Source organism: Elgaria multicarinata, chromosome 3 (assembly GCF_023053635.1).
Source record: "Elgaria multicarinata webbii isolate HBS135686 ecotype San Diego chromosome 3, rElgMul1.1.pri, whole genome shotgun sequence".
NCBI classification, from domain to species: domain Eukaryota; kingdom Metazoa; phylum Chordata; class Lepidosauria; order Squamata; family Anguidae; genus Elgaria; species Elgaria multicarinata.
Genome location: NC_086173.1, coordinates 116,291,653 through 116,305,664, shown reverse-complemented (window position 1 = coordinate 116,305,664; position 14,012 = coordinate 116,291,653). Strand labels below are relative to the sequence as shown.

The following is a 14,012-nucleotide window of genomic DNA, read 5'->3' as shown; positions in this document are numbered from 1 at the left end:
CAGACCTCTGGCAAGAGCGATCTGTCCCTTCCTAAGCAGCCTGCTGGGTGGGAAGGCTAAAGGGGAAGAAAAAGGGGTGGGGGAAGAGAAAGGGGCGAAAGAAGTGAGCCGCCTAGTTTTGCTCTCTGCCACTGCCCACAGCTGGCTTTGGCTCCACCCACCACCAATGTACTGCCCCCAACAGATTACCCACAAGGTAATGTTGCCCTTGAGAGAAAAGAGATGCATGCCTGTCTTTTAGCTACAGCCCATCCCGGACAATGACCTTTCCCGCTCATAAGCCTTGGACGGTAGGCCTGTCCTAACTTATAGACAAGCCCCAGACCTGAAACAGATGCTCATCAGCAACAACAGACCACATAACAGAGACACAAGCACAGGAACCAGACCCTGCAACAAGCCCATACGCCAATTCTGCCCCCACATCTACTCAGCCTACTGCAGGACCCAATAATGTCTGCCCTTACGACAGCGGTTCTCAACCTGTGGGTCGGGACCCCTTTGGGGGTCGAACGACCCTTTCACAGGGGTCGCCTAAGACCATTGGAAAACACATATTTCCGATGGTCTTAGGAAACTGTATTGACTGAACTATGTCATGCATCATCTTTTGTATTATTAAAGCTATTGTTATGTATTATTTTCATTAGCGAACCATCCCAGGACAATGGATTGTGTAGAGAAGAACAAAAATAATTTTATGGTTGGGGGTCACCACAACATGAGGAACTGTATTAAAGGGTCCCGGCATTAGGAAGGTTGAGAACCACTGCCTTACGACATGGGTTCCTTCCCTGCCTCATCGTCCAATGTGATATCAGCCATCATCTGCTAGCAATGCTCTCCTGTATTCTACATAGGACAAAGCAGACATTTTCTATGCAAAAAATAATTTAAAAAAAAATTTTTTTTACACAAATCTGATATCAGTATGGGCAACATTAACAAACCAGTCAGAAATGATTTCAGGCTAGATCTACACTACTGCTTTATAGTAATATTGAAGTGCACTGATAACTGTTGGGGCACAATCCACATTCTAGATACCACTTTCATAGTGTTATTTCCCCCCCCTTTTTTTATTCCACATGCATAATGATTTGACACAAGGTGTAGATCTGGCCTCAGCCTCCAAGGACACTCTGTTGCACACCTAGTGGTGGCTATTCTTGAGCAAAACAACTTCAAATGGAGAATTCAGCATGGAATTTCTGAGTTAACGCTTATCAAGAAGTTCGACTCTTCCACCTGTTGCTCGAATTGAAATTACGTTGCTGCTGTTTTTATCCCACTGCAGGTGTTAATTAACTTAGCAATGCCAGGATGATTGTCAGCACTACTTTGTGGGCGGTCACTGCAATTATTTGAGATACATCTAAGATTAATGTAATTAGCACTGTCGGTCCTTCTTATGCTTCATTTCCCTCTGACCGCACTGCTTACATTTTTTGAATTCTCGTTGTCTACACCCATGTCTATACCTACCTATCAACTCAGGGTGACATTCCATGCATCTGGTGCAGTGGACTGCAGTCCAGGACCGCTAACGCCATAATAAGTGTGTTAGTCTTTAACACGTGGCGAGATTCTGTTGTTTTCACTGTAACGGAATCACATGGCTACCCCTCTCGATGTTGTGAGGTCTGCTCCCCGGGCACAGCTAGGGCCACAGCTAGACCTAAGGTTTATCCTGGGATCATCCAGAGTTCGCCCCTGCCTGAGCACTGGATCTCCTGTGTGTCACCTAGATGAACAGGTTTGACCCCTGGATGATCCAGGGATAAACCTCAGGTCTAGTTATGGCCTTAGTCTGTGGGGTTCACAAGCAGCTTTTCCTGCTTGCTGGAGCTCACAGCTCCACAGCCAGGCAGATGTAAAGCCAATAGAGCTTCTTCAAACTTTACGTGGCAGTTGTGTTTGCCTGAGCTACACTAGTGGCTGCTGTGGGAAGCATGTACAAATGTGGAATAGAGGCAAACATCCCCAAATTCAGGTGAACAAACTGGGAAATCCCAACAGGGTTTTCCTAGGCCCCTGGCGCATTCACACTGTGTTTGGTGATGCATTTGCTTTCACACTTCCTGTGTTTACCTCTGCAGGTGTCAGTGTAGCATTGGGGCAGCTTCAACAAACATGACTGCTGTAGGAAGTAGCCTCCAGTCCAACCCAAATAATGCCACAAATTTTGTATCAGGAAGAGTCTGGATGAAGCGATTCCTCACCCTGAAAGGCAGGTTTTCGGTCCAATGCATAATTCTGTTTCGAAAGCCAGTTGCTACCTGGGATGCTAGGCTTTAAGACATGCAGATCAACAGGGCATCCAGCCCAGGTGAATATTGTCTGCCCTGACTTACAGGAGCTGCTCTCCAGATTCACAGGCAGAGGACTTTCCTATGCTGCCATAGCATTATTCGTTGGAAGATTCAAGTACTGAACTAGGACATTTTGTAAAGAAGATGAACGGAAAAAGGCGAACTGCTTGCAATACCTACTGCAATGCCTTAGACCGGCCTTCTCCAGTCTGGTGCCTTCCAGATGTTTTGGACTACAACTCCCAGCATTTCTACTCATTGACCAGGTTGATGGAGGCTGCTGGGACTTGAAGTCCAAAACATCTGGGGAGCACCAGGTTGGGGATGGCTGCCTTAGATCACAGAGGCTCCCATTTAGCTGCTTCCCAGGATTTCTAGTTCCTGCTAGGCAGATCAAGCCAAATCCAGCAGTCACTCTGATCTACAGTCCTGCCTGAGAGTTCACCTAGCCAGCACTAATTTAGCTGTTTAAGAAGCAAGAACTGTTCATCAAGCAAAGCCTTAAGCAACAAGACATGATCCAACTTCTTGTTTTGGTATATCAAAATATCCCAAGGCTAGGGTGACCATATGAAAAGGAGGACAGGGCTCCTCTATCTTTAACAGTTGCATAGAAAAGGGAATTTCAGCAGGTGTCATTTGTATATATGCAGGAGCTGTACTAGAGTGACCAGATTTAAAAGAGGGCAGGGCACCTGCAGCTTTGTTGTGATGATGAGGGAATTTCACCAGGTTCTCCATATATACAAATAACACCTGCTGAAATTCCCTTTTCAATACAACTGTTAAAGATACAGGAGCCCTGTCCTCCTTTTCATATGGTCACCCTACTCATGACATCTTAGTATGACCTAGCCATGCTGACATCATGATGCTGCGTGATCTCAGCCCCGCTCCACATCATTGGCTGGTGCTTTTAATGGGGCAGGCAGGTTGCACAGCGTGATGACAAGAGGACACTGGGTCAGCTGACCTAGGAAAGAGGGTGTGGGGGAACTCTATACTGATCTGCTGTTTTCCGTGGCAGACCCATGCTCCTGGGCAAACTAATTTTGCTCTTCGTCTGCATTTTGCCCTTGGTCTGGTACAAGTGTATCCCACTGGTTACCTGACTTTGTACCCCCAGAATTAATTTCCCAAGCAACCGACTTCTGTAGTGCTGCCTATCTCTAGGGAACCAGCTCCTGTCTCCACGCGAGTTGTTTTGATGTGAGACCTTTCACAGAGATAATGGAAGAATCAGGGAGGACTCTTGCCCTCCCACCTCAGAGAAACTCTGCTAGTTTGTGCAGATTCACTTCCCTTTGGGAAGAAAATTTTTGACCACAGTAATATACAATTTAAGTCAAACCTATTAATACAATGCAGAACCTTCTATCTATTCATCATTGGTTGATTCAGTTGAAACCTTTAGGCTAACAGTGGGTCACAGTCCTCATTCTTCTTCCTCACATGTCTAGAATTAAAGCCATGAAAGGCAGACTCTTCTGATCAATAACAGGCACTCGCAAGATAGAAATGGAATAAGTATACACCGTTACCATGTAATTTGGTAAACTAAGGCTGCAATCTAGCTTTTATTCCACTTTTTAATCTAATCTCACTATCATTTATGTAGGACTCCGACCAGCCAAAGGATGTTACACCATTAACAGATGGAAGATACATTCATGGAAGGATCCTTATCTATAATTTGATGCCCATCTAGGCCTAACTAAACTATATGGACATGTCTTTTGATATGGATCGTGACGCGCATCTTCTCTGGGACCACTGACTGTTGTGCAAGAGCAACTACATGTGTCCCGGGGACTGCCTTGACAGTGCTGCATTGGTGCCGGGTTCCCCCTAATACCACGGTTTCCCTCCTGCAGGGTTGCATTTGGTAATTCCCACACCAAGGAGGGAGTGTGGGGTTTCTGGCAGTAATCCAGGTACTGGAACTGCCCCCCAAACACTGCCCTCTTCCTGGCTTCTGGCAACCAATCGCCAGTTGCCAATCTCCCAGAATGCCTCCTTGGATTGACCACGGAGTGAGGTCAGACAGCAGAAGAGCCAGGTGATTTCATTCCCACTGAAAAAGTCGGGGAAAATCCCTGACTTTTTAACCATGCAGCTTTATGGAAAAGCCCCATGGTGGCTGTGAATCTCTGGCTGCATCCTCTAACGGATGCTGTGTCAATTTGCAGCCACCACAGGGCTTTGAGCATGTATAGCCAGCCCCCAGGGCAGAAGCTGAGCCAATAACTTGCCCAAAGCTGGATAATTCCTGAATCAGCCTTCTCCAATCCTGGCACCCTCCAGATGTTAGACTATACCTCCCATCATACCATGTTGGCTGGGGATAATGAGACTTGTGGTCCAACACATTTGAAGAGTACCTGGCTGGAGAAAGCTTGTTTAAGTCTGATGCTCCATCTACTGTTGAGTTTATAGGATGAGAAATCCCTGCATAGGAATGAATGCAGCTCATGTAGTGAGATCAATTTGGCTTGAAACTTAAAAACAACCCCCCCCCACAAAAAAAAACTTTGATTGCTGCTGATCTTTTGAAGTAAACGTGCGTTCTCTGTTACAGATCGAGGCTGCCATGTTAATTTCTGTGCATTATTGAACGATGTAATAAGACCGGGATTTCCATCCATTAAGATCCATTTCGTAAATTGCCCGCTCCCTCTCTCTAGGCATGACTAATTGTGCATTGATTTCAGCCACAAGCTCATGTACTTTGTTTTATACAGTATCAGGTTGGCACAGAAGATCCTCGACAAACAATAGATTTTTTCCTTAAAAAACAAAATAAAAAACAAAATAAAAAAACAAACAAATCCAGAGGTGGCAAGAAGCAGCTGTTCCTCTATAGAAGGGCCTAAACATCCTCAGCGGCCATCAACATCAACAAAAGGCAAGGTGATGCCCAACCTCTCTCTCTCTCTCTCTCTCTCTCTCTCTCTCTCTCTCTCTCTCTCTCTCTCTCTCTCTCCCCCTCTCCATACACACACTATACACCCACACACCACCCCTGAGCAAGGGCTCCTTTTGCCTAATTTGCTTTCCGGACTTCTCTTCGCCTCCGTGAGCTTCGCCTTTTCTCTCCTCATTTCCACACTGGAAATATGACAAGATTGTCATTTCAAGAGCCTTGTTGTTCTAAGGCAGTTTAATGCGAGACCTGAAAATGTGATTTCTTCCTGCCTTTGTGCGGGGTTAAGTGTGCCAGGGAGGCAGAGGCCTGCGTGAGCACACCCCAGCAGAAGCATGAAAAGGTCAGCGCAGCTCTCCAGTAATCAGCCCGAATGCCTATCCCCCCTCCCTCTCTCCCTCTCTATGTGTGCCTGAATACGATATCCGCCCTGCCCTGCAGTTACAATTAACCCCTGAAGAACCCCAATCTAGCAATGAGCCCCAGCCGGCTGCACCAAGCACATCCATGTGCCTCTCTCTTTTGAAGGAAACAAGGTCTGCCTTTTCTCAGCCCACTCCCTAAATTAGTCTTGAGGGGGGAGGAAGGGGGGTAGTTGATAGCTATGGGTGTGGGGAAAGTCATGAATAATGTACATCTCCCAAGACACAGCTGGGTTACTAAGCCTCTGTGCTACTGATACAACCTTCTCCTCTTTCCCCAGACCCCACAATCAGGGTTTCCTGCACCCATTCCCACAAGTCACACTCAGGTTCTTTGGCATGATTAGGGCTTCATTTTTAAGCCACCTCCTGCTAGAAACCGAGGGAGCCCAGGAGCTCAAGTCATCAGCATATTTATTCTTGGCCATATCATCGCTTTCCTTCAACGACCTTTGGCTCTGGGTGTAACCCGTTCTCTATGTCTGATTCCCATCCATCAGATTAAAATCACATCTCCTTACAGAGCAGGTGTGTTTTCTAGAGACACATTTATTTACACACACACACACACACACACACACACACACAGAGCTCGCTTGCTATAGTTCAAGCCGGCAGCGTGGACAATCTGCTTTATAATTGGAGGCTGGGAGTTCTTGCCCTGGTTCCTGCCAGAGCCACAAACACATTTTAGAAAAATGTACCTGAGAAATTGATAATCTGGTATTACAAGTGTAACATTAAATAGGAGTAGGATTAATACTCTGAGCCCATGTAAAACCCCATTTTCTAGGAGGGCAGGGAGGACAAAGAAGAGATTGTAGCCAAGGCAGAAACGCTGACAAGGCATGTTAATATGACTGATGAAATTAATTAAATGAAAAAGAGCAATTTTGATGAAATCGGAAGCTGAGGCCAAACCTTGGTCAGGAAACAGTAGGGGCTTGGGCAGAGCCTGCTCAGCTTCCAAAGTGTGGAATGCTTTCCTTCTTACAGTGAGAGGGACTGATATTTTCAGCACCTGGGTCAGGGGCAGTATCTAACTGCCGGCAAGAGCAATATCTGATCAGCCATCAGGGGGAAAAATCATCTTGTTTCTTGGGGAAAACTCTGAAGCATTACGTTATGTGCACCTCAGCCATGAAAGAGAGAGAGGGGAGGGCCCTTGGGAAATGTAACTGAGCCACAGGCTTAGAGATGCATTTAAAGGAAATGTCGAGCACGTGATTCTTAAAAGGAGAAGAGCCAGGGCTGAAAAGCATGCCTCGAAGTCATGTCCTCTGCCCCAGAAGCCTTTATTCCCAAAGCCAGATGTGTGGCTTCTATACTTTGGAAAGGGAAAGGCACTCTGCACAGGCTCAGAGACCTTCTCTGCATTGCCACTTCATGTTTCAAGGCAGACGTTTTGGAACACAACACCCAGCACTCTTGTCCATTGGCCATGCTGGCTGGGGCTGATAGGAGTTGAAGTTCAAAACATCTGAAGGGCAGCAAGTTTGGGAATTCTGCCCTAAACACTTCTTGAACTTAATTCAAATTAACTGGTAACCCTTCTGTATTCTCTTCATGTTTTGCTTGCAAAGACATTTGCAAAAGTAATTCAGTCTCACCATGGTTTACACATGGGAAAACTGAGACTTGGGAGATGAGAAGGAAGGTCTTGTGTGCATTTGGTCAAAGGCAACAAACAGTTGTTTCTTTCAATGTATTTGTAAGCCAATTTAACATATTCAGCAACCATCTTGACTACTGCAATGTGCTCTAAGTAGAGCTGCCTTTAAAAACTGTTTGGAAACTTCAAATCATTCAGAATGCTGCAATCAGGCTTCTTTTAGTATGATAGAGGGCTCATGTTACCTTGTTTTATACCAACTGAATTGCCCAATTCAAAGTGCTGTTTTTTTATCTATACATCCCTAATTGACTTCAGACCTAGAGTCATAGAGTCATAGAATAGTAGAGTTGGAAGGGGCCTATAAGGCCATCGAGTCCACCCCCTAAAAGACTACCTTCCTATGATCTTCCACAGGGGCCCTGCTGTCTGCCCCTCCAGATATTCATAACATGAGAGAGCCTTTTCTGTGGTGGCCCCATGCCTCTGGAACTTCCTCCCTCAGGTGATCCATGTGGCTCCTTAAACAAGGAGGAGAGTTAAAACTTTTCTTTGAAATCAGGCTTTTGAGCACTCCTAGAGACGATTGCTGCTGTGAGTTTTGTTTATTGCTATGGCCTGCTTCGTGATTTTTTAAGTACATCACTCTGATCTCCTTTGGGAGGAATAGCAGGATAGAAGTGTTTTTAAACCAATAAATAGTACATCCTTCCTTGCCACTCAGAACTTTCATGTATTGCAGGGAAGACCAGAACAACAGGCAGCCATGGTGAATCTATGGTAAGAAAGGAACCTGCCCCTTTTTGGCACATGTCCAGGGTGCTCCCAATCCAGACAAGGGTGTTTTTGGGGTACCAGATATGCAAAGTCAATGTGTCTGATACCCACAAGCCATGTGGAAACTGTGGCCACCTCCAAGCTATTCCTCACTATTCCAATTGGCTGTGGAATCTCCATGCTATTCCTGGAGAGGCTGGGGAATAATCAAAGCAACCCGGCAGCGCAATTCAAAATGACAACTGTGGCTCAAAAGGACCAAACAAGCAAACAACCACAGCAACAGCAACACAGCTGTACTCTGCTAGTTGGTACCTTCTTCTTCTTCTCAGGGCATCCCTCTTCTCCCTCCTTCCCCCCTTTACAGCTGTGGGGACAACTGCTATCCAGCCAAAGTTCTCCAGTTTCTGTGGCTTGTTATAACTGAACCCCTAGAATTTATGTTTACTGTCTCTGAGGCCCTCCAAAGGCCTTGCCGTAACACCGTCCATATTTGCTGGGCTGTTATGCCATTGTATGAAAAGAAAACTGAGAAAACATCCAGGCAGCCCCTCCATTCCCTTTTTGAATTCTCCATGCAACAAGCAGGTTTATCTTATCAATTTACATCCTTCCTTCCTTCCTTTGTGTGCACTTTATCTAATTTAGATTGTAAACTCTTCAGGGCAGGAACCTGGCTCCGTCTAATAAATTATGAAATGAGTCTGCCACGAGATAATAGTGAGCAATCAAATCTTGCCTTTTTGGTAGCCCACTGAGCTATTACGCCCTAAAGGAAGCTGGGAAAAAATAAATAAAAGATCCGCCAGCATAATTACTATCGAAGTCTCTCCCTGTTTTCTGTTTTCTTCTAGGCTTCCAATGGCATAATGGCCCAAAAGCTTAGAACTTGGCATCATTTAACATAAGCTAACAGGCTGGCCCAAATGTTATAGCACAAGGAAATGCAACATTGCCTCAATCACTGAAAGAGTTTTGACGGTCTTTACCTGTGACGGTCACCAGCATTGAGGCCACCAAGGGACGATTGTTGTCCAGCTTACGACTCAGGCGGAGCTCCCCGCTAGTCTGATTGACAATCAACAAGTGCAGCTCGTTTCCTCGTTCAAAGGTGTAGAAGAGTCGGTCGGACACATCTGGGTCATAGGCGGGTATCTTCCCTATGACCCCAGATGGGAAGGTGTTGGATTTGTTGGAGACGTAGTTGTTAAAGAGGATCTGGAAATTTTTAAGAATGGGGCTGTTATCGTTTTGATCAATGAGCTTGATATGGACTGTGGCCCTGCTAACAAGAGGGGCGGAGGTGGCCTGCACCACTATGACATACTCTGGCTTGGTCTCGTAGTCCAGGTCAATCAGGGCTGTGAGCTCACCTGAAAATATGTCCATCTGGAAAATTTCAGGGATGTTGCCTTCCACAATCTGATACATGATCTGGGCATTGGGCCCCTCATCTGGGTCAACAGCTGTGATCTGGGCCACCACAGAGCCCACAATGCTATTCTCCTTCACTAAGACCTCAAACTCCTCCGCTGGGAAGACAGGGGCATTGTCATTAACGTCCTGCACAGTGACTTGAATGTGGACAGGGGTTCTTTGGGGAGGAATCCCTCGGTCCACAGCATATGCAGTGAGCTCATAGACAGGGATGCTCTCGCGGTCCAGCCTGCGGACTGTGCGAATGATCCCAGATGTGGGTTCTATAGTAAAGTCCCCATCGCCATCCTCTCCATTCTGGAAGGTGTACTGCACCCGTCCGTTGGCATGGGCATCCCGGTCAGTGGCGGAGATTTGGAGCACACTGGTGTAAGGAGGGCTGTCCTCAGAGATGATGCCTTGGTAGTGGGCACTGACAAATTGAGGGGCGTTGTCATTGACATCATTGACCATGATTTCCACATAGGTTGTGTCTGCTTTCTGAGGGATCCCATTATCTTTAGCTGTAATTGCCAGCGTGTAGGTAACCTGGTCCTCGTAATCCAGCTCTGCCTGCAAGGTGATGGCCCCAGTGTCTGCATTAATCCGAAATTGAGGGATATTGTCCTCCAAGTAGTAGGTGATCCTGGCATTTTCCCCAACGTCATCATCAGTGGCACTGATGACTACCACGGTGCTGCCTACAGGACGGTCCTCATTAACACTGACAGGGTAATGGGCACTCTGGAACACTGGCCTATGGGTGTTGGCATCAGTGATGTTGATATGAACATGGCAATTATCATGCAAAGTCCGGTCAGAGGCTGTCACTGTTAGCACAAAGCGTCTCTCTTGTTTGTAATCCAGTGGCAAAGAGAGGGTGATCAGTCCCACTCCCCCCTGAGTGCTGATGGCAAAACGGTTCCGGGTGTTCCCCCCTGTTATTTGGTAGCTGATGGCACTATTTACATCCCTGTCGATTGCAGTGACACTGAGAACGCTAGTGCCCACGCCTGCATCTTCATTGAGACGAATGAAATATTCTTTCTGGGTGAATTCGGGCCGATTGTCATTGACATCCATCACAGTGATGGTGACACTAGCAGAAGCCGACAGAGATGGAGAGCCGTGGTCTCGGGCCTCCACCCCAAAGAAATAGTGCTCCACGTTTTCTCGATCCAAGGGGCCACTCACAGTAATCCAGCCTGTGGCGCTGTTCACCACAAAGGGGGTGTCGGACGAGAGCCCACTCAGTTTGTACTCCAGGCGAGAGTTCTCTCCGTAATCTGCATCGACGGCCTGGATGTGGATCACTGAGTGCCCAAAAGGGGCATTTTCTAACACAGAGATCTGGAAGGGGGTGCTGACAAAGATGGGAGCGTGATCATTGATGTCCACCACTTGGATGCTCACCATCCCTGTGTTGTTGGACAGAGGAGGCCGCCCTGCATCCTGGGCTCGGATCCTCAATGCATACTCTCTTTCCACTTCAAAATCCAAAGGAGCCACCACTTGTATATCACCGGTCACACTGTCAATGGAAAATTGGCCCCTGCTGTTCCCACTGATGATGTTATAATGAACTAAAGCATTGTTGTCTTTGTCCAAGTCAGTGGCAGTCACTTTCAAAATTTCCGAATGGGGCCTCATATCTTCTCTTACCTGGACTATATACCGCTTCTCACTGAACTGTGGGACGTTGTCATTCTCATCAAGGACGGTTATATAGACCCTCACGGTGGCCAATCGAGGACCAGGTTCCTTGCCTTGATCATTGGCCTCCACCACCAAGGAATATTTCTCCATTTTCTCCCTGTCCACTTGCCCACTGGTGGTGATCAACCCTGACCGGGGATCAATCTCGAAGACAGAGTGGGCTGCTTGTTCATTTACAAAACGATATCGGATGTTGGCATTGGGGGGAGAGTCCACATCAGTGGCCCTCAGCTGTAGGATTGGGTAGCCTTCTTCGACGTTTTCTCGGATGGTCTCTCTGTACTCGCTCTGCTCAAAGACCGGGCTGTGGTCATTTCTGTCTGCCACTGTTATAGCCACCATGGTGGTGGCAGAAAGCCGGGGAGCCCCGTGATCTGCAGCAGTCACGCGGAAGTAGTGCAGCTCCATGTTCTCCCTGTCCAAAACTTCTGTGGTGCTGATGAGGCCGTTTTGGGAATCTATGTTAAACAACTCCAAAGATCTGCTGTTCATCAGGGCATCCATGGAATAGAACAGGCGCCCGGCTTCACCTGAATCAGGGTCTTGAGCTGCCATTGTTATCACAGGGGTCCCTGGAGGCTGGTTTTCAGCTACTTGGACCTGGTAATTATACTGAGGGAAGAGGGGGTGGCGATTGACTGCCCTCCTGGTCCTCAGCAAGGGGAGACGTGCCCCCTCCCTCTTCCTCCTCCTCTTCCTCCTCCATTTCTGGACACAGGAGGAATGTGTTGGGTCCTTCTGCATAGTTGGATGAGTAGGTTTTAAGGGCAAGTAAGACAAGAATGCTGGAGTTGATGATCTCCTAAAATCCACGCCCAAACAAAGAGTTTGTAAACAGCCTTTGGTCGAGCCAAGCGGAGGAAGAGAACGGCAGGGCACGGGACCGGGCGGCTGTCGCTCGCTGCCTTCGACGTCTGCCTGGGCTTCCGGCGCCACGCTGGGAGCTGTCCCGGGCGCCGGTGGTGCTGAAACGGCTTCCGCCCCGTCTCTCCCAGCCCCGGACCTGGGGCAGCAGCGCTCCCGGCCTGTCGCCCAACACTCACCGGCGCAGCGGCAGGGAACGCCGGCGTGCTTCGCTTGGCCCGCGCAGAGGTGGAGGCAGGTCCAGAAGGCGAACCAGCCGCAGACAGGCGAGTGGGTGCCTGAGCGGCTAGAGGCGGCGAGGCGCATGGCGGGCAGGCGAGGCGGCGGCGTGCCCGGGCTCCCGGCTCCCCTCGTCGCGCTTGCACAGCTTGGGCCCTCGCAGATCGCTAGCACGCAGGCGGAGGTCCCGTTCCGTGCGCCGGGAAGCCGCTGGAAGCAGAGACGGGCTGGTCGGCTGCGGGCTGCGGGCGTGCCGAGATGGCGCGTGTGGGATGGGGTCGGACGGCTCTTCGCGTTAGACGCCCCCTTGTCCGGCCCTGTCGCCCCCTTCCCGGTCCTGGGCTGGGGAGGGCCGGAGGCGGTGTCCGGGGTCCGCTGCGAGTCCGACCCAAGCGCAGCCAGCCGCGCGATGCATTGCCAGGTCGTCCAGCAGCAACACGCCGGGCTCGGGCGATCCGGCAGAAGTGCGGAAGCGTTTATAATCCACAAGCAGGAGGAGCTGTTGCTGCCCCGCGCCCCGCGGGCGCCCGCTGGACACCGAGTCCTCGCCTGATCGCCTGGCGGGGCCACGGATCCGGCCGGAGAGGGACCGCGCGCCGCCGGCCCCTGCCCCGCCTGGGGGCGCGAGCCAGCGCCGCGGCAGCCGCCCCCTTGGGCAGCGGCGGAGCGGGAGGCTCCCCACAGCCCCGCGACCAGAGCCAAGCACGGCAGCGCAGCGCTCGGCCCCTCCGGCGCAGCCCGGCGGCCGCAGCCCCGCTCCCCTCTGCCCGCTGGCTCCCCCAGGCTGAGGGGAAACAAAGGAGGCAGCAGCAGCAGCGGCAGCAGCGGCACCAGCAGCCCCAGGCGGCGGCGTGGGCGAGGACGGCGGCGGCGCGGTCCCGGCGGCGGCTCAGCCATGGTCCCTCGGCCCCGTCCCCGTCCCCGCCCCCCTGCCCGGCTGCCCGGGCCCGGCGCTCCCCCGGCCCCGCCTCGCCTCTGCCTCTGCCCGCTTCGCCGCCTGCGCCGCCTCCACCATCTATCTATCTAGCGGCGGCGGCGGCTGCCTTCCCAGCGGGCCCGGCTGCTCCGTGGCAGCAGCAGCAGCAGCGGCGGCGGCGGCGGCGGCGGCAGCGCCTCCTCCCGCAGCCCCAACATGGCTCCCGGCTGCCCCGATGGTTCGCTCCGCCCTCCCGCCTACCCCCCTCCTGCCGCCCTGCCGTGGTAGCGCCCACCCGTCTGGCGTAGGAGGCTGAAGCCACCGCCTCCGCCATCTTCCTTGTGGGCAGGTGGGATGGCGAGAGAACGGGGTTGGGCGGGGGAGGCCGCGGCTGGGGGGTGGATGGGGAGGGAGGGCGAAGGGAGAGGCAGCTGGGGCCGGGAGTGTGTGTGAGTGAGGACGAGAAGGTCGCGGCTGAGTGGGAAGTGGGCGTTCCCGGGGGCGGGCACGGCTCAAGCGCTCCCAGGGCGCCGGGAGCTGTCCGACATGCTGATCCGGAACTCTGGGATCGGATCAGGGTCAGCCTCTCCCAACCTGGCGCCCTCCGGATTGCTACACTACAACTCCCATCATTCCTACAGTCAGCTTGGCTGCGAATATTGGGAGTTGTCCATCACATCTGGAGGGCGCCAGGTTGGGGAAGGCTGACTTAGGGCGTTTAGGAAATGGGTGGGTCTCGAAGGCTACAATCTGATACCCATTTTTCCTGGGGGTAAGCCCCATTGAAATCAGCGGGACCTCTGAGGAGAGATGCATGGGATTGCACTGCAAGGGA

At 50.7% G+C, this 14,012-nt stretch overlaps 1 protein-coding gene across 1 annotated transcript in view; it reads right to left on the bottom strand.

The window, feature by feature from the left end:
• The window catches only part of CELSR3 (cadherin EGF LAG seven-pass G-type receptor 3), a 105,944-nt gene extending 93,860 nt beyond the window's left edge, over positions 1–12,084 (bottom strand). The window contains exon 1 of the mRNA XM_063121362.1: positions 9,036–12,084. Within this exon, the coding sequence (XP_062977432.1) occupies positions 9,036–11,922 (2,887 nt within the window). The 5' untranslated portion in view covers positions 11,923–12,084. The remainder of the gene's footprint in view (positions 1–9,035) is intronic.
• Between the last annotated feature and the right edge of the window lie 1,928 nt (positions 12,085–14,012).